The sequence below is a fragment of the Schistocerca gregaria genome, chromosome 2 (genome assembly GCF_023897955.1).
Source record: "Schistocerca gregaria isolate iqSchGreg1 chromosome 2, iqSchGreg1.2, whole genome shotgun sequence".
Lineage (NCBI taxonomy): Eukaryota > Metazoa > Arthropoda > Insecta > Orthoptera > Acrididae > Schistocerca > Schistocerca gregaria.
Genome location: NC_064921.1, coordinates 945,254,739 through 945,276,730, shown reverse-complemented (window position 1 = coordinate 945,276,730; position 21,992 = coordinate 945,254,739). Strand labels below are relative to the sequence as shown.

At 46.2% G+C, this 21,992-nt stretch overlaps 1 protein-coding gene across 2 annotated transcripts in view; it reads left to right on the top strand.

Moving 5' to 3' along the window:
- Positions 1–21,992, top strand: part of LOC126335402 (leukocyte elastase inhibitor-like) — a 118,994-nt gene that overhangs the window by 28,170 nt on the left and 68,832 nt on the right. For both annotated transcript variants that reach the window (XM_049998652.1, XM_049998653.1), the window contains exon 2: positions 12,716–12,805. In XM_049998652.1, the coding sequence (XP_049854609.1) occupies positions 12,716–12,805 (90 nt within the window). The remainder of the gene's footprint in view (positions 1–12,715; positions 12,806–21,992) is intronic.

Sequence of the window (21,992 nt, the reverse complement as noted above, 5' to 3'; positions counted from 1 at the left end):
GAGTCAAATGGAAACCTTAAATTTGTAATAACAAATCGAAATTTCGCGCCGTTATCCTGTAAGTTGGTAAGCGTGCTGCTAACAGCTTGCAGAATGGCCTGTAGGTGGCGGCAGAGTGGAGATGCACACATACTGTCGCAGTATCAGTATAAAGATGGCCGCCCCACTTGAGACTTGCACCAGGGAAGAACAGTGTTCTGTTATTCGGTTTTTGCGTAGTGAAGGTGTGGAACCTATCGAAATTCATCGACGAATGAATGTTCAGTACGGTGATGCATGTTTATCACAGCAGCAAGTCTATGAATGGAGTAGGAAGTTCGTAAATGGCGTGACTTCAGTGGAAGATACTCCTCGTCCAGGTCAGGCACAACGAGTTGTGACTCGATAGAACATTGCAGCAGTAGATGTCATAGTGAAGAAAAACCGCCGAGTGACACTGAATGACGTTGCAGCGTGTTTACAGGTTAGTCATGGGTCAGCACACCACATTGTGCATGATGTGCTCCAGTTTCAGTGTCTGCAAGATGGGTCCACGGCAGCTGACTCCTTAAATGAGAGAACGACGTGTTGATGCTTGTGAAGAACTTCTTCAGCGCTTTGAACGGGAAGGTGATGCCTTCCTTGCGTGAATCGTTGCTGGGGACGAAACCTGGGTTCACTTCCACCAAGCGGAAACGAAGAGAGCGAGCAAGGAATGGCGCCATTCCTCATCACCAAAACCAAAGAAGTTTCGAAGAGGACCATCAGCAGGGAAGGTTATGTTGACTCTCTTTTGGGACGAAAAAGGCGTCATTTTGGAGCATTACATGCCTAGAGGGACCACTGTCACCAGTGCATCATACACAAATCTCCTAAAAAGTCATCTGCGGCCTGCAATCAAATCGAAGCAACGTGGATTGCTGTCAGCAGGTGTCCATTTGTAACATGACAATGCAAGGCCCCACACTGTCTGTACAACAGTTGCAACAATCACAGACCTGCATTTTGATGTCTTCCTCATCCACCATACTCACCAGACCTTGCCCCAAGTGATTTCCATATGTTTGGACCACTCAAAGACGCAATGGGAGGAAAGAAGTTCCGTTCTGGTGAAGAGGTACGCCATGCGGTGCACGAGTGGATGCGCGGACTACCAAAAGAATTTTTTCTAGAGGAATTTATGCACTTTGTAAGTGCTGGAGGACTTGCGTTGAGTGTGGGGGAGATTATGTTGAACGGTGATACAGCTTTGTACCACTTCTGGACGATAAATAATATTTTTAAAAAATATTTAAGGTTTTCATTTGACTCACCCTGGCACTTCAAGGGGTCGGTACGCCGCCAGTTGCGAGTCGTTTGGTGTTCGGGTCTTTAATCTCTGACCGAACTGCTACGAATCTCTCTCGAACACACGTCATGTCTTGACCTCGTACTGGGCTCTGCGTGATTTTCGTAAATATGGATAAGGAGCTCGTAATACTTGTTCAGTAACATCTGGAGCTCTATGATCTGACACGCACAGATTACGACAATACTCTGTCAAAAACAATATATGCGGGTTCATCGACGAGAAACTTAACAGATCTAGTAATTATATGATTTGTTTTCCTGTTCGCGTTACCTTTTGTTGTAACTGCTGAAGGTAATAGTGATAATATTTTTCACATTTAGCTGTAATATTAATTACTTGTAGGGGACGCACTGTGCAGAAGCTGATGGGCGCTAATGAAGTTGTATTTTACTCGAACTCCTGTGAGATCCAAAGCCTTATGTGGCCAGGCTGCAAACAAGAAATGGATACAGGAAGTTGAAATGCAGTTTTTAATTCCGTTTCGTCAAAACTGTGGGACTTTTACCAAGTTTCAAATTTACCTGTATGATAATGTAAACGGCGAAGAAAACCTTGGCGGATCGCATTACTTTCTCTCCTGCAATGTTTACAACATTAAGACGGGCTGGCCAGATAAAAAAAAGCCAAAGAGTTTCCGATCTCAGGAAGAAGAGACTGCAATAAATTCTTCCAATTAGTAAAATTCATTCTAATATATTTTACGAATTTCACAGGATCATCAGCGATCCTACTAAAAATCATGTGGAATTCTCTATCTTCTCCTCTAAGTCGGAATATAGGCTGAACGTATTAGCAACGTCCCTTTCTTCCTCGCTCGTCTTCTCCTCGAAAAAACTAAATAATTCCCGAGAGTCACAACAACATCCTCGTCTGTTTGCTACTTTGATGACTGAATGCAGGTTCGAGTCCTCCCGCAGGCTTGGGTGTATGTGTTTGTCCTTAGGATAATTTAGGTTATGTAGTGCGTAAGCTTAGAGACTGATTTCTTAGCAGTCGAGTCCCATAAGATTTCACACATATTTGAACATCTCTTATTATTTTTACATGGTGGTTGCAAGGTGTTTAGAATCGAGATTCTTCAAGAACGCCTTGTGAGAAGGCGAGTTGTCATTTGCAACTGGCCACTAAGTTCACTTCTTTTTCTTGGGATTGGATTGATGGTGTCACCTGGGTGTCAGCTGATTCCGCCCATAAGAAGGCTACGGGACGTCAAACATCTAAGTTCTCACGTCTCCTTGACAAACCATCTCCGCAGGTTCCGTGCAAGACTGTCATCAATTTGAGTGGCATGGTGTTGAGTGATGATGCGGTCTCGGTTTTGCAGAAAGGTCTCAACTTTGCTCCCACCCCCAAGTTCACTCCGGTCGCAGAAATTGTTAGTGCTGTTGAACAGGTTGCAGCTCGACTTCCGCCAGAATCAGCCGAGGAAATACGTCGTGAAACTTGTCGTGCGTTGACGAAATCCAAGCCGATGAAGTCAAATATCAGCAGTAAAGAGAGGGCGGCCATTCGTGATCTGAGGGAACGCTCTGAAATTGTTGTCTTACCGGCTGACAAAGGCAATGCTACAGTTGTTGTCTCCCGTAAGGACTACACTGATAAGATGCAGAGCCTGCTAAATGACGATTCCTACCGGAAGATCAGCGTTGACCCTACAAAGAAGGTGGAGAACAAGACGAGGGTTCTTCTCAAGGACGCAGATTTACCGGAGGGTGACGCTAAGAAATTGTTACCCCAAGGTCCGGTACCGCCTAGACTATATGGACTCCCGAAGGTTCACAAAGAGGGGGTACCATTACGCCCCATTTTCAGCAACATCAGGGCACCTACATATTTGTTGGCCAAATACCTGACGGGAATATTAAGTCCTTATGTGGGTAAATGCCCTCATCACATCCGTAATTCCGTGGATTTTGTTAAACGCCTTGATAGCTTCAGGTTGGATGAGTCACAGATATCATGGTGAGTTTTGACGTTGTTTCCTTGTTTACGAGGGTACCCCTGCGAGAGTCGCTAGAGTTGATTGGTCAGAGGTTTGACGAGAATACCACTGAACTTTTTAGGCAAGTCTTGACTTCCACGTATTTTCTTTTTAATGGAGAATACTACGAACAAACGGAGGGAGTCGCCATGGGTAGCCCACTCTCACCGGTGGTGGCGAATTTGTACATGGAGAACTTCGAGGAGGAAGCCCTGTCGTCATCCGAATGGAAACCTACTTGCTTTTTCCGTTACGTGGACGACACGTTCGTCATCTGGCCACATGGTATGGATAAACTCCTTGACTTCCTTACACATCTAAACTCCATACACCCCAACATCAAATTCACTATGAAGACTGAAAAGGAGGGTAAATTACCTTTCCTTGACGTCTTGGTCAGGAGAAGGGCTGACGGCACCCTAGGTCATGGGGTGTATCGAAAGACAACACACACTGATCTGTATTTGCATGCAGACAGCTGCCACTACCCTTCACAGAGGAATGGGGTACTTAAAACTCTAGTACATAGGGCGCGCACTATCTCTGACACAGAGAGTCTACCCCAGGAATTGGAACATCTGAGAACTGTGTTTCGAAAAAATGGGTACTCAGAGTGGCAGATCCAACGTGCTCTCCGCCCAACCACTGCATCACAACCTGTTGAGATGGATGAAGTCACGAGGGAGGAGGTAGGCACTGCATTTATTCCATACACAGGCGCACTCTCGGGGAAAATCGCCCGCTTTCTGAAGAAACACCGAGTCGTAACTGTGTTTTGTCCTCCGAATAAAACTCGTGCACTGGTGGGGAGCGCCAAAGATGACCTCGGTTTGAGGAAGGCTGGCGTGTACCAGATTCCGTGTCAATGTGGCAAGTCGTATATTGGTCAGACGATGCGAACTGTCGAGGATCGATGCCGTGAACACCAGAGGCACACTCGATTAATGTATCCGAGCAAGTCGGCGGTCGCTGAACATTGTTTGTCGGAAAAACACGCTATGGAGTATGACCGCACGAGGATTCTGGTACAGACGTCGAGATACTGGGACAGCGTTGTTAGAGAGGCCATCGAAATTCGCACCAATGACGACCTCATAAACCGTGACTGTGGCTATAATCTTAGCAAGGCTTGGGAACCAGCGATTGGGTTAATCAAGAGTAAATCGAGCAAACGCATAGTTGTGACGACCACGGTGGACAGAGCCATCACACCGACGTCATCTCAGACGCCGTCGCAATCTGTTCCACCGCGAGACCGTGGCGCGGGGCGCGGACGGCGGAGGGAGCGCGCCGCGGGCGGAGGGTATTTAAATCGGCCGCCGCCGCGACCGAACCCCAGACGCGCTCTGGCCGTCGTGGCGGAAGGAGCTCTCAGCCGGTGATGGCCGGTGCATCGGTAGCTATTGGGGCTTAAGCCTCGCTGACCGCTCTGCTCTACAGAGAGTGTTCTTCCGAAGCGCGACAGTAGCGCCCCGTGGATCGGCGGAGGGTTGAGCTTGCTCCCTTTCGTCGAGAAACCGCGTAGTTGCGGAAAGCAGAATTGTCGTGAAGAGTCCTAGACTCACAGCAACCCCGTAACGTTTGTTACAAACTCCACAGCGAGGCTATCTCGTTCTTTGTAGGGTTAATCAGTGCCAGGGGCCCGTTCACGTCGGATCACCCCGCGTACTGTAGGCCGATTCTCTTCTTCCGCACCTCCTTTAGGTGCCGCGCCACTGCACTAACGGCGCACGCTAGGCCGTAGGGCACTCCCCCCACTTCCGTAGGGTAAAACAGTTAGGGCTTTTTCTTCTCAGAAAGAGCAAAAATTGTCGTTCCCCTTTCTCGTCCCTCCCAGAACACCAAGATGGCAGATTCCGCCGGTGTTTCTCCCGCCATAACCCGCAGCAAAGCTGCAGCGAAAGAGGCGCTCGGGTCGACTGACCCCGTCGACGCCAGCGTCCCGCTTGCCGCCGTGGGGGAGGTATTGGCCGACAAGGATCGGCAGATCGCGCAGCAAGCGCAGGAACTGCTGGACCAACGTCGGCTGATAACCGACCTTTGCGGCGCAAACGACACACCGAAGCGCACCACGCTTCACATCACGCTTCACTCGCCTGCTACTGGTGACTCCTGCACGACCGTCCCGCTGTCGCTGCTGACTCCAGTGGCGGAATCAGCGGCGGCGGACGAGGACACAGAACAACACTACACCGGGCCCTGGCAGGTGGAGGGCCCATCACACAAACGCAGAAACACAAGAGGTACATGCGAGCAACCAAACTCGCTAGGCAGCCGAAAGGCGTTGCTGCCTACACCGAAACAAACACTTCCGGCTAGGAACACAGACACTATAACCAACACGAACCGACCTGCGGTCAGTAATAACTCAAATACACAAACCGCAGCTACGCCCGCACAACAAAAGACTGGTTTTCCCCCAGTCGTAATACAGAACTATGGGGACCTTAGCGTCCTCAACACCACATTCGAAGCGAGGCACACACCTTGCACGCTCCACACTAAATACTCTGGGGATAGGGCCTCACTGTACGTGGCTACTAACACAGAGTACAAAGATCTCCTGTTCTTCCTCAAAGAACAGGGGATCGAGCACTACACGTACAGAACGGCTGAAGAGCGGACACAGCTGTACGTGGTGAAGGGAGTGGACCCCAGCACACCAAACAAAACAGTTCAAGCGGCGCTCAACTTCCTTGGTTACGACTGCCGAAGTGCTAACCGGATGACGGGCTTCCGCACACACACCCGCCTACCACACTACCTGGTCGAGATGGCCGATACGGCTGCCTCCCGCGGCCTTCTGCAGATAAAAAGCCTTCTGCGGATGGACGTAAGGGTAGAATTATATGAACCACCACTCGTCCCCCAACAATGCAACAACTGCCAGCGATTCGGTCATTCGGCCCTTCGCTGTCGCCTGGCACCCCGTTGCCACGGATGCACTGGCAAACACGCATCCAACGCTTGTACACAAGCACAACAAAACGCACGCCGTTGCGCCAACTGTGGTCAAGGCCATGCGGCCAACTACAGGGGCTGCGACGTATACAGAGAGGCGCAGAGGCGTAAAATACAACAATCCAGAGGACTCAGCGCCATACCACGTCCAAGGCCCGCACCAAACCCTGTCAGGAACGGTGTAACGTTCGCCATGGCTACGAGCCCTGGAGGAGCGGTGCGGGCGGCGGAACCTCCGCGCCCATCACACGCACAAAACACAACCGCTGCGACAACAATACTACCGTCTCAGCCAACAAAAAACACATCGACCACACCGGTTCCAACACCACCTCCCCAAAACAACACGACCCCACTCCCTGAGGCCACGGCATGCGAAACCACGCAGACCGCACAGGAAGACGCACCCACACAAGGACCCCCAGAACCGAAAACCCAGAGAAGGCGTAGGCGACCCCAAGGGAACAGGAACGGGTACACAAGATCGCCACAACAAACCACTCGACAACAACAGAACACGGAAACGCAGACACACAGTCAGCAAGCCAGTGACACCAGCACACACACTACTCCACCCATCACCACACCTGTAACACAGGCACCACAGACTGCAGCACACAGCAGCAACACAAGCGCCAGCCCACACACAACGCCAACACCCGCACCAGCGGCCGCTAACACCACAAACAAGCCACAGGCCGACACGCACAACACAAACACAACACAAGGGGGAATAATGGAAACACTATTCCCCCAGCATACGACCCAACAGATCTTCGCCAGGATCTTCGCGGTCATCAGCACACTGTTCACACAGCTCATGTCTGCCCAACCCGGACAGTACTGGACTGCCATACAAACAGCTCTCACCACACTGTTCCCATCCCTACATGGATAATACGCCACACCCGGCCCCCTTCGCAAACAACCGGACACTATCACAGATCCTGTTCTGGAATGCAGACGGGATCAACAACAAAAGGGCGGAACTTGCCGCGTTCATGGAGCGTAAGGGCATCCTTATCGCACTACTGAGCGAAACTAAACTCAAACCGCACAACCACCTAAACTTTACCAGCTACTGCGTCTATCGTACCGACCGACCGGACGGCTCTGGTTTCGGTGGAACGGCCATCATTATACACAAAGACATCGAACACACAAACATAGTGCTCCCTGAACTTGAAAAATTAGAGGCAACCGCCGTCAGGGTCAAGTTCAACGGAGCCTATACCACACTGGTGTCAGTATACAACAGTCCTAAGAACATAGTGACACGCGACATCAGCACTATACTCAACATATCACCGCGCGTAATAGCCGCTGGAGATCTTAACGCGAAACACCCAGACTGGAATTCACGTATACGAAACTCCAACGGCAAAAAACTATATGAACACGCGCTAGGACGAAACTACATTACACTAGCGCCGACCGAACCGACGCACATTCCCTACCGGAGGGGACACAGGCCAGACGTGTTAGACATGGCCCTCATCAAGGGCATAACAACGACACTCAACGTTGCTGTTGAAAACGATCTGCCCTCAAATCACCAACCTGTTATGCTGTACATTGAAGAAACACTGCAGCACATCGACCAACGCAGGATGCTCGACTACAAGCGCGCGAATTGGACATTGTTCAAGGAAACGCTCGACAGTCACATCCCACCTACCCACGCAATTAATGAGACAGCCCAAATAGATGATGCTGTTGAAACCCTTACAAACGCCGTCCAAGACGCAATAGCCGGCACCATACCAATCCGCACACCACAACATTACAGTGCTGCCCTGCCCCAGGAGATCCTGGGCCTTATCTCAATGAGGAACCGCCTCAGGAGGTATTGGCAGCGTACCAGGCGCCAGCACTTCAAACGGCACATTAACAGGCTCCAGGGAATAATCCGGGAAAAAATACAAACATTTAAAACACAACAGTGGGACCAAAAACTCGCAGGGCTAGACACCACGCGACCTGGCGTGTGGCAGATGGCCCGACACTTCACCAGGGAGAAACACTACACACCCACACTACAAGGGCCCGACGGACCGGCATATTCTGCGGAAGAAAAAGCTGAACTGATGGCCCTCACACTTGCAGCGTCATTCACACCGAACATGGATCCGTCAGATCCAGTGTTCACACTTGCAACAGACCAGGAGGTCACTCGCATCCTGGCCCAACCAGCGCGCAACAACATCCGCCAGGCTAGCACAGCTGAAGTGAAATGGGCCATCATGCATACCACTGCTAGGAAGGCCCCTGGTCACGATGGCATTCAAAACCGTGTCCTCCAGGAGTTCACGGATAAAGCAATAGACTATCTCACGCACATCACGAATGCCATACTCAAACACCAACACTTCCCCGCCTTTTGGAAGACGGCCAAGGTCCTGATGTTGAGGAAGCCGGGGAAAGACCACTCCCTCCCACAAAATTACCGACCCATCAGCCTGCTGAGCGCGCTCAGCAAGATTGTTGAGAAGGTAATACTAAAACGACTCACTAGGCACTGCATCACAAATGACACCCTGAGGCCGGAGCAATTCGGCTTCAGGAATCACCACTCGACAACACAACAACTCCTCCGCATCGTCGAATACATCACACACGGATACAACATGAACAAAGCAACTGGTGCGGTGTTCCTGGACATCGAGAAGGCTTTCGATCGTCTATGGCACAACGGCCTCATACGCAAACTAAACGACGCAGGGTTTCCCGACGGGCTCGTACGTCTCATACACTCATATCTCACGGACAGGAGTTTCAACACTGACGTGCAGGGCAAACAATCAACACGACACGGTATACAGGCAGGGGTACCCCAAGGAAGCATCCTAGGGCCCTTACTGTTTAACCTCTACATTAACGACCTCCCAGATACACATAACACGACGATGGCAATCTACGCGGATGACACTGCCATCCTAGCGCAAGATTGGAAGCCGTCTAACATTAACTCATGACTACAGACCGCACTCAGAACGGCAGAGCCCTGGTTGGTGAAGTGGCGTGTTAGAGTAAACGTCGACAAGTGCGAAGCCGTTCTGTTCACCAGAAGACCGAAACAACTGCGCAAACATCAACACTGCAATCAAATAACACTACACGCACGCCCAATACGTTTCCGAGAGAAGGTCAAATACATCGGTGTCTGGCTGGACCGGAAACTACTCTGGGGGGACCACATCCAACACGTGACCAACAAAGCAAACGCGAGGCTCAAACAACTCTACCCTATGCTTAACAGGCGTAGCACACTGAATAGGAGGGTGTCCAGGTCCATGTACACCACACTTATCAGACCTCTGATGACGTATGCTGCTCCCGTCTGGGGATACGCTGCGCCCACACGTGTGCGCCGTCTGCAGCTCATACAGAACAAAGTACTCAGAATCATAAGCAACGCTCCGCGCTACACGCGCACCGCGGACCTTCACCGGGAATATCGGCTAGATACTATCTTGCAGGTATTCCAAAAACTCTCCACACGACTATACAGGAACACGAGACAGTCGCGTAACCCGTTTATTCTTTCTCTGGGTAACTACGACCACAACCATAGATGGAAACATAATAGACCAAAAACACTATTAGCACGAAACTAAACATCTATGGTCCATAGCACGCTAACATGACAGTACTGGCGAGCCCCTGCAACTCAGCTACTACTGGCAACCCCAGATGATTAACCCGCCGAAATACCGGCAACTGCAGGGAAACCGTACTGCACACAGCACGCAAACCAGCCACACACACCCCCCACACTGTGAGCTGATCTACGACCGATCGCCCACTAATATATGATGACAATGTCATGTTTCAGGGACGCAGCAGCAGCAGATCCTGGAACGAACGCCAGCAACGACAACGGTAACGATGCACGATACCTCGCACTAACATAACCACACCTTGCATGCGCTGTCGCAGCTAGTAATCCGCTACTGCCCTTATTACCCGTCCTACTATCGCAGAGGTTTTTTTCCCTTGGCGCTTGCCTTGGCACTTTTTTCCCTCTGCCCTTAAAAACCGCTACCCTTCAATCGCTTTCGACCACTTCTTTCTCCTGATGGACCATGTAAATGAGTAATCTTACCCAGACGCATGGATAACATCACAGCCTGCATCCTGTGACTCTTGATTCTAAAAACTAACATGTTATACGGAGGTGACAGTAGAACTTTTGGTTTGGTCACCACGTTGGTGCGGGCGTGGAGGGGCCCCATCCTTATTAAAAAAAAAAAAAAAAAAAAAAAAAAAGCGACCGAACCCAGTTCCCCCTGAGCAGCCATAGCGTACGGATCTCCGTGCCGGCACGTTCACAGGAGCTCAGTCCGTCAGTTCACCTGATGATGGCGACATGTTTGATCGCCGAAATATTGTGCCCGTTGGACACTATAGACCGGCAGTACACCCGTGGATATTTTGATTATCAAATACGCCGGGAGAAACTCAAGAATCAAATAATAATAATAATAACGGTTTAAAAGTATAGCTGCAGGACAAAGTCGCTTACTGCAATACTGACAATGTAAAATGAAGAGCTTATGTTATATAGGAATTATGTATGTTTCCTTAACCTGCTGGTCAATATTACCTAAATATAAAATTTCTGCCATTTCATTCCCTTAAGTTGTGAGGCATTGGGAAATATGTTACTTGTTGTCATGTTTACCTCGTCCTTGTTTATTTTCTTTTTTGTATGGCTGGAACGGCAGGCCGTTCCTGCAACCCTCTGAAGAACACTTCTCAATTACCTCTTAGCGAACGAAATGACAAACGTAGGTCACACTTGCAGCAAGCGCGGTTACACAATCTGATGACGTTCTCTAAACTGATAACTACATTTTTAATGCTTTTGCGTTTATCATTTTCGCAAAAAATAAAATCCTGAAAATTCAGTTCTTATATACAGTTCCACTAAAAAAAAGTCGTGCAGCCACCCTTAAATTTATCAAATAATGGACATATAAAATCGTAAACTTGTACCAGTTCGGTGTAGATTAATTGCACTCATAATGAAAATGACTGCATCCATCATTCCAACAATTCTCTAATTTAACAGAAGCAGATTATTTTGATACACGCGGAATTTTTCTACAAAACGGCCAAGAAAAACAGGTATTCTTTTGGTGAGGTGCTGAAATAAGTTAATCTCAAGAAAATGGAAATAAAAGGAGAAGAAAGAAGAAATAAATTAGTTCGAAGGTGCTCTCTGTCTGAAAGACACTCTCTTGTCTGTCTACATACATTTTGTTAGTTACAGAACTGGCTTTACTATATATTTTATGTATGATTAATGAATGACTCAGTTTCTCAGTTCCTTATGCATAAAATATGTGAAAACGTGTTTTTTTTAAATAATGCTACACATGAAACATAAAATATATTATATTTTATTAAACATCACATTATAAGTATAGCATTTCTATGGAGTATCCTGTCAGTACTTGGAGGAAAATAGACACACGATAAACTTAAATACACTATATTGGTGTTTCACAATAATATTTATTTAATAGTTCGGTAAAATCCTGAAACTGTACACCAGATTTTTATACTAGGAATACTGCTCCAGAAGATTTCGGGAGCTCCCCTATTTGGGGAGCAAAATAACTGATGATGGTCGAAGTAGAGAAGATATGAAATGTAGACTGGCAATGGCAAGGAAAGCGTTTCTGAAGAATAGAAATTTGTTAACATCAAGTATAGATTTAAGTGTCAAGAAGTCGTTTCTGAAAGTATTTGTATGGAGTGTAGCCATGTATGGAAGTGAAACATGGGCGATAAATAGTTTGGACAGGAAGAGAATAGAAGCTTTCGAAATGTGGTGCTACAGAAGAATGCTGAAGATTAGATGGGTACATCACATAACTAATGAGGAAGTATTGAATAGGATTGGGGAGAAGGGAAGCGTCTCAGGCATCAAGGGCTCACCAATTTAGTATTGTAGGGCAGCATGGAGGGTAAAAATCGTAGAGGGAGACCAAGAGATGACTACACTAAGCAGATTCAGAAGGATGTAGGTTGCAGTAGGTATTGGGAAATGAAGAAGCTTGCACAGGATGGAGAGCTGCATCAAACCAGTCTCAGGACTGAAGACCACAACAACAACAACATCAGTACTATGTATTCAGGTTTTTAATATAGCATTTTCTGTCATAAATAACGGAAAAATAATGTAATCCTGCAGGTAAATGGTATTAGAAGTTTTCAGGCAAAACACACTCGCATGTGGTACTTAAGCTAACAAGATAGGTATAGAGGCAATACATACAGAGCGTAATGTTCCAATTGACATAGCTTTAATCAATTTTCTCTTGAAAAATATTACATTTGTATCAGTGGGTCGAAGGAGCTTGAGTGACAATCAAATATTTGTTTTATTGAAATATTTACATGCCTTAAATAACTCTGCCTTCTTTATATTGCAGCTATTTCACAGAATGGAAAGTAGTCCGGCGAGAACAGCTTTGAGTATTGTGTCTGAAGCCAATGAGAAATTCTGCTTCGACCTGTACAAAGTGAGTGCTGTAAACATTATCACATACTTTTAGAGCATTGACTAGCGTAGTAAAACAGCCTACTGACTGAAAGAAAACATTGTCGACTGGTGTAGATTACTTAGAATTGTTGTGCTAAAAGAAAACATTATCAAACAATAACTAAAATTGGTGTTAAATACTTAGAAAAGACGTGGAAGGGTATGTTATTGCATTCCTTGAATATCTTAAGAAAAGAGGCTGGAGGAGGTGACTGTAGGTGGTGCCCATTTGTAGGACATATGTGGTCTATAAGTCAGCCCGTCTCCCATCACGACATCTTGTTTTTGCTGGACTAGATGAGTGCAGGATAGCGTGAGCTCATCGGACAGAATATTAGTCACTTTGGATTGCTGTACAAAGTGTAAATTAGACCAGTGCCATGCTCTCATGTGGCTCTCAGTGGTGCTGAAATAGTGTGCACACTTATGGAATCATGGCAGTAAGATGGGCTGGCGTGGAAACACAGCGACAGAAAGCCCAAAAGAAGCTGTGTGCCCATAACCTCACCGTAAATGAAGTTGCCCAGCGTGGTCATGATCAATGCGGACTGCCAAGCGCGTTTACAAGGAACTCGCAGCCAACCATTTAACGCATAGTAAGAACAGTGGTCTTAAAAAAATCGTAACCGACAGGAATCAGAGACGTTTTTAGTATTTACGTTTGCTGCGGTATCGATAACGTCCCCGAGGCTGTGAGGGGTGTAACCGATGTTTCATCTGGGCTATACCTCTCGCACGAATCTAGGCCAGCCAGGCGGCCAGTATTCTTTTGTTCTGTGCTATACGACGTGCAACGATTCTCGTCATATAGCTACCCATACAACTTCTGCTCTCTTTCTGGAGCATCAGGTTTTCGCAATCACTATTGTTAAGCTAGTCGGTTCCATTTAAATGATATAGATATGTGGAAAGATATGTGTGTATTATCTTTGTCTATTTTTACATCTTTGTTCATGTATGCTGTTGCGTTCAGTTCCATTTCGTCCATATTGATTGTGTGTGTGCTAAAATGTAGTAAAGTGTACCAATGTGAAATGTTGTAATAAATCATGAAATGTGCACATGTTTGTCATTTTCTCAATATCCACGGAACCTCAGCAAGTAGAAGAACAGGACGCAGCTTACAAATCTTGCTCTGTCTACAGTTCACCCATCTGTAATGGGAGTGGGGAGAAAAACGAGGTGTAAACTTTTGCCAATTACATCAGTTTCAAACGCGACAGGAGTTCCTTCTGTGAGTTGATAAAGTTCCATCTCAACAGTTTGAGAAGGAATGTTGGGAAGGGTACCGCAAGCAGTGGGCATCTGGTGCCAGGTACCTCTCAAAACGATGTTGCTCCCAGCTGATAATACTACTACACGTAGTCATTCAGCCATGCAAGAAAAAACCGTAACAGTACCAGACTGGAGGAGCTTAGTATGGCGTGATGAGTCACGATTTTGCCGATTTCAAAATGATGCAAGGTGTGTAGCGCATAGATGGTCCAAAACGATATTTAATCCGCTGTGTATGGAGGGTGCATTTCAAACCAGAGGTGGGTCTGTGAGGTTTAGGAGGTGCTTTTCATGCCATGGATTGGACCCACATATTCATGTTACCTAGAACATGAACCAGGACGTTTATTCCAACATTCTCAGGCGACAAGTGTTGCCCTTTCTTGAGCACCTTCATGAGGAGCATGCTGTTTACAGTTTCAGATTCCAAGATTAGCTTTCTTCAAGGGGGCGCATGTATTCATTCTAGATTCAACACTTAGGCTTCTTATCACACCTTGACTGGATCACAAAGGCTTTCTATGCTAATATCATATATAATGCCTGGAACGATGTGGAATGGAAGGTGAAACACAGCAATCAACATCCTGTCAGTCGGGTTGCTCTACCGCATCTAATCATCAATGAATGCCTTCGGCTGGAAGTGGCACACCTGAAGAAACTTGTGGACTCTCTTCATAGCTGAACTGAGGACATTGTCAAAGCTTGCGTGATGTCTCCTGGAGCTGAATAATTTTTTGGCCAGTGTGTAAATTTATCAACAGGATAATATTTGCAGTTGTATGTTTTAATGGTAGAATCCATTCCCTTAAACTATAAACAAGTTCTCTATTTCAAGAATTTCGCTGTTGTGCCTATGAATTATTATCTGTAAGGCAGTGTGTTGTCAATGACATGTTCCACATCCACGAGGATCTCCTCAACACGGATCTATGGAACGAAAACTAATCTAAACTAATCAAGCGAAAGACCCTGGTTCGTTGTTGATATGACTAGGCTTCCTGTTTGTTTTGGTAGGCACCGCTAGCTTTTGCATTCATCAGTTAGCGGTCTGAAGTTCAGCCCTGCACTGCTCTACAAAATATGTTGAACTAGAATGAACAGTCATATGGCTGTCATAATTGATGTTATTGCATATTACTGGATCATTTAGTAATGAACTTCGGACCGAAACCAGAATACTGCAAATCGAAGGTGCTGTGTAATGTATTGCATAATTTGGTAAACCTTACCATGGCCAGGAAGATAGCCTGATATCTGTCCAATTGAGAACGTTTAGAGAATTATCGGCACAGCTCCCAACCAGCTTGGGACTTTAACATCCTAACGCGGCAGTTGGACAGGATTTGGTTCGACATCCCTCAGTATGACACCTAGCTATTCCATCAATCAATGTCAACCAAATAACTGCTTGCATAAAGGCCAGATGTAGAACACTGTGTTATTGATTTGCTCAGCATATATATACACTCCTGGAAATGGAAAAAAGAACACATTGACACCGGTGTGTCAGACCCACCATACTTGCTCCGGACACTGCGAGAGGGCTGTACAAGCAATTATCACACGCACGGCACAGCGGACACACCAGGAACCGCGGTGTTGGCCGTCGAATGGCGCTAGCTGCGCAGAATTTGTGCACCGCCGCCGTCAGTGTCAGCCAGTTTGCCGTGGCATACGGAGCTCCATCGCAGTCTTTAACACTGGTAGCATGCCGCGACAGCGTGGACGTGAACCGTATGTGCAGTTGACGGACTTTGAACGAGGGCGTATAGTGGGCATGCGGGAGGCCGGGTGGACGTACCGCCGAATCGCTCAAGACGTGGGGCGTGAGGTCTCCACAGTACATCGATGTTGTCGCCAGTGGTCGGCGGAAGGTGCACGTGCCAGTCGACCTGGGACCGGACCCCAGTGACGCACGGATGCACGCCAAGACCGTAGGATCCTACGCAGTGCCGTAGGGGACCGCACCGCCACTTCCCAGCAAATTAGGGACACTGTTGCTCCTGGGGTATCGGCGAGGACCATTCGCAACTGTCTCCATGAAGCTGGGCTACGGTCCCGCACACCGTTAGGCCGTCTTCCGCTCACGCCCCAACATCGTGCAGCCCGCCTCCAGTGGTGTCGCGACAGGCGTGAATGGAGGGACAAATGGAGACGTGTCGTCTTCAGCGATGAGAGTCGCTTCTGCCTTGGTGCCAATGATGGTCGTATGTGTGTTTGGCGCCGTGCAGGTGAGCGCCACAATCACGACTGCATACGACCGAGGCACACAGGGCCAACACCCGGCACCATGGTGTGGGGAGCGATCTCCTACACTCGCCGTACACCTCTGGTGATCGTCGAGGGGACACTGAATAGTGAACGGTACATCCAAACCGTCATCGAACCCATCGTTCTACCATTCCTAGACCGGCAAGGGAACTTGCTGTTCCAACAGGACAATGCACGTCCGCATGTATCCCGTGCCACCCAACGTGCTCTAGAAGGTGTAAGTCAAGTACCCTGGCCAGCAAGATCTCCGGATCTGTCCCCCATTGAGCATGTTTGGGACTGGATGAAGCGTCATCTCACGCGGTCTGCACGTCCAGCACGAACGCTGGTCCAACTGAGGCGCCAGGTGGAAATGGCATGGCAAGCCGTTCCACAGGAGTACATTCAGCATCTCTACGATCGTCTCCATGGGAGAATAGCAGCCTGCATTGCTGCGAAAGGTGGATATACCCTGTACTAGTGCCGACATTGTGCATGCTCTGTTGCCTGTGTCTATGTGCCTGTAGTTCTGTCAGTGTGATCATGTGATGTATCTGACCCCAGGAATGTGTCAATAAAGTTTCTTCTTCGTGGGACAATGAATTCACGGTGTTCTTATTTCAATTTCCAGGAGTGTGTATTGCAAGTATGTGAAATATTGTAAATCAGTCAAATACTTTTCAAAATTTTTGATAATAGCCTTTCCTCTTTCTACGTTAAATATGTATTAACATGTTATAAGATGGAGCTCCATTAGGTATACAAAAACACACTCGTATTCGAATGTAATGTTGTGTCAAAATTTCAAATCAATCAGTGAAATTTTTGAGGCTTTGGATTTTGAACAAACCAACATTTACATTTTTATTGACATGGATATAAACACACAATGAGATGACAAAAGTCATGAGATTTATTTATTTATTTATTTACTTACACGTCAAGTTTTGTAGGACAAAATTGAGGAGCAAATCTCCAAGGTCATGGAACGTGTCAGTGCATAAAATTACAACATAAAAGCAATAATAGATAAAAATAAATGTTCATGAACCTGACAAAAGTCAGTCCGTAAGTTTAAGTAAACGCTATCAGCAATACAATAAGAATCAGCTTAATTTTTCAAGGAACTCCTCGACAGAATAGAAGAAGTGACCTATGAGGAAACTCTTCAGTTTCGATTTGAAAGCGCGTGGAATACTGCTAAGATTTTTGAATTCGAGTGGCAGCTCATTGAAAATGGATGCAGCAGTATACTGCACACCTTTTTTCACAAGAGTTAAGGAAGTCCGATCCAAATGCAGGTTTGATTTCTGCCGAGTATTATTCTTGGGAATAAACTAATATTGGTATCAAGAAACGACAATAAGGAATATACATATGTCAAATGTCAAAATACCCAGACCCTTGAACAGAGGTCGACAAGAGGTTCGTGAACTCACGCGACTTTTTGCCTGAACCGCCCATTTATGAGCCAAAAATATCCTTGTAGAATGGGAAGAGTTACCCCAAAATATAATACCATATGACATAAGCGAATGAAAATAAGCAAAGTAGACTAATTTTCGTGTCGAAGTGTCACTCACTTCTGATACTGTTCGAATAGTAAAACTGTCAGTATTAAGTCTTTGAACAAGATCCTGAACATGGACTTTCCACAACAGCTTACTATCTATATGAACACCTAGAAATTTGAACTGTTCGGTGTCGCTAATCATATGCCCGTTCTGTGAAATTAAAACGTCAGGTTTTGTTGAATTGTGTGATAGAAATTGTAAAAACTGAGTCTTACTGTGATTTAACGTTAGTTTATTTTCTACAAACCATGAATTGAGGTCATGTACTGCACTATCTGAAACCGAGCCAATGTTGGACACACATCCTTTACTAGCAAGCTAGTGTCATCAGCCAACAGAATAATTTTAGAGTTACCCATAATACTAGAGGGCATATCATTTATATAAATAAGGAACAGGAGTGGGCCCAACACTGATCCCTGGGGCACCCCCCACTTGACAGTACCCCACTCAGATCCCACATCACAGCCGTTATCAATATTGTGAATAATGACCTTTTGCTGCCTGTTGCTAAAGTAAGAGGTGAACCAATTGTGAGCTATTCCCCGTATTCCATAATGGTGCAACTGCTGGAGCAATATTTTGCGATCAACCTCCTAATGTCGCAACGGACCTCCTTTAGCCCGTCAGAGTGCAGCAGCTCAACGTGTCACGGACGCAAAAAATCTTTGGAAGTCTCCTGCATATATGTTAAACCATGCTACCTCTATAGGCGTCCGTAATTATGAAAGTGTTGCCAGTGCAGGATTTTGTGCTTAACTGATCCTTCAGTTATGTCCCATAAATGTTCGATGGGATTCATGTCGGGCAATTTGGGTGGCCAGATCATTCACTCGAATTGTCCAGCGTGTTCTCCAAACCAATTGCGAACAGTTGTGGCCTGGTGGCATGGCACCTTGTCATCCACAAAAATTTCATCGTTGCTGTGGAACATGAAGTTCATGAATGGTCTCCAAGTACCCGAACGTAACTGTTTCCAGTCTGTATCGGTTCAGGTGGACCAGAGTCTGAGGGTATTTCGCCTGTCTCATACATCTCGCTCACCAGATGGTAGAGTTAGTCATAGCTGGCTCTCCTGAGGCTATCAGTAGTTCTAATGGAATGTTGTCTACTCCCGGGGCCTTGTTTCGACTCAGGTCTTTCAGTGCTGTGTCAAATTCTTCCTGCAGTATCATATCCCCCATTTCATCTTCATCTACGTCCTCTTCAATTTCCATAATATTCCCCTCAAGTACATTGCCCTTGTATAGACCCTCTATATACTATTTCCACCTTTCTGCTTAGAACTAGTTTTCCATCTGAGCTCTTGATATTCATACAGGTGGTTCTCTCTTCTCCAAAGGTCTCTTGAACTTTCCTGTAAGCAGTATCTATCTTACCCCACGTGAGATAAGCCAGTTTTCTTTCTCCTTATAACGACGTCCTCTTGAGTAGTCCCCGCCCGCAGATCCGAATGGGGGACTATTTTATCTCCGGAATATTTTACCCAAGAGGACGCCATCATCATTTAATCATAGAGTAAAGCTGCATGTCCTCGGAAAAAAATTCGGCTGTAGTTTCCCCTTGCTTCCTTAACTGACTTATTACATTCCATAACCAATAGTTACTATAATGACATCATGATCGGTAATCCCCGTTTCTGTATTGATGATGTCGACAAGGTCCGGCCTATTTCTAGTTACAAAGTCCAAGATATTTCCGCTTCATGTGGGCTGCCGAACTAGCAGCTCAAGTCAGTTTGCATAAAGCATGTTCAAAATTACTTCGCAAGATAATTATTGACTCTTTCGAGAAGTGAGAGAGCGTCGTTGCAGCCACTGACAAAAATATTTGCAATGCAATCTCCAAATAAGGAAATAGTTATTGAACGTGGTTTTCACGCAACACTCTACACAAAGTACTTAGGAGGAGGTTTTTACACTCACGTTCAGAAAAAAACAGAACACCTTGAACGAATAGAGATAGGACGTTCACATTCAGGAGGGCATGTACATTAGATGTTCAGCGGAAATGATTAGTATTTCAGGCAACTCGGTTCAGCGTGCGCCCTGTTGTCTAGTAGGCACAGGGTCCGTCATGGGCCCTGATTACATATTCTATAAGCGATGGCATCGACGTGTGTAAGGTGCGAATGGCTTCCTCTGTTATAGCCATCCATGATGCATTCACGTACTTCCAAAGATCATCTGTTGTGATTGGCATTGCCTCACAGCACTGCACGTTTTAGACTGGCGACAAGTCTGGTGATCTGACGGGCCAGGGCAACAGGCTGACATCCTGTGACACCAAGAAGGAACGAGGTCGTGCATTGTCCTGCTGAAAAATGGCGTCTGGGCTGCTGTGCAGAAAGGATATGGCTACGAGTAGCAAGGTGTCATTCACGTGGTCACAGTTCCCTGGACATGTACCAGCTGTGATTTGTAGTTGTACCCAATAGCACACTACACCATAAGGCCTAGAGTTTATGCTGTATGTCTTGTGCGAATGCAGTCACTGTGATGCCTCAGGCAGGCATGTTTTACCGGTAGGTGGTGTTGCGCCGCGATATCGATATTGACCTTGAGCCTCGTTAAATGCTAATCATTTCTGCAGAACATACTAATGTATGTGTGTGAATTTGAACATTCTATATTTAGCCATTCAAGATGTTCTGTTTTTTTCCTTTCTTTCTGAACATGGGTTACTTGTTGCTCCTCAGCTTTGCTTGCAAGTGAGTAATCTGATCACTCAAAAATTCTTCAAGTGAAATAGTTCACTGTTGTCTCGTCAAGAAAAATTAATTAGGAACTCAAAATTGCTATTTAAACTCTTCCAGCGAGAATTACTTTATCTTACTCTACTGTCACTCATTTGAATTAATAGTGAAATATAAATCACTGTCTAAACACTAAGCAACTGTATTCTTTACAGTTTCAAATTTAACTTAAGTGCCAGCCAAGCAGCCGTCTGTTAGAATAACTGGCGGTATTTCCTCTGAATTTGAAGGGACGTCGTTGGGGGTCGACAATAGATAATCCTATGACAGTGTCAGCGGTGTCTCCCATCACAAGGCTATATCACAAGAGACGGCCCGACACTGAATAAAGTTGATGATAATTCAACAAATAACTGAGGACGTACGGTGCAAGTGCTACTCTGAGATGAAGAGGTTGGCAGTGCTGAAAGGCGCAGAGGAATGCAGAACTGCACAGAATTGAACAGAGTATTTGTAGGACGCCCTCATCGGCCAATCTGAACCTCATTCCTTGATATTGTGCAGTACGGTGCGGCCAATGTGAACGCAGCTTTGTAAGCCGCCCCTGGCAGCCGCCTAAGCCTAAATACACCACTGCTTCTGCCTCTGCGCATGGATATCGTCAAACAGCTGGTCTTGTCACTAGGATGCGCGTAGACATTTTGCAGATTGCTTTAGACGACTCTCCATTTTCTTTACGGAAGTGACAATGTTGCTTGCTTTAGATTTCAACTGCTCTAGCCCAGTTATATTATTGAATGTTGGAAGCATTTAACTAGCTCCTCTAGAATAATTACAGGTCCCACTTTCGCCTGAAAGTGTTCTCACTAACACGCATAACCCACTCGTTACCAAATACTTGTTTTGGTTTCCAGCGCCATTTATATGTGATACTTTTTCCTCGGCATTTTAACTCGGACACTGGTTTGTCTCGCGCAGTTGAAATATGAAGATGATGCGACTAGGTTCGTTTAAATATGTGATAACAAATTAAACACATATTTTGAATTCACAAGCAAAATGTTGATCGGTTTTGTCACTGATACTGTCAATGGGACACACGTACTAATTGTTCACTACACATCTTTTCAAATCTCAGAATACAGCTATCCTGATTTCTTGTTTTACATCGATTTTCGGACGATATTTACACTTTACTACAGCGAATGCGCAAAATATAGCTTTTCAAAACTAGTTGTTGCAAATTTAATTAGTTTTCTTTGAGGTCTATCACTGCCTTTGAGCTGTAGCTATTTACCTTTCACAGATGTCAAAAAATCGTGAAGTTCCATGGTGCCAAATTTTGGCAATTTACTGACGCTAAACAGTTC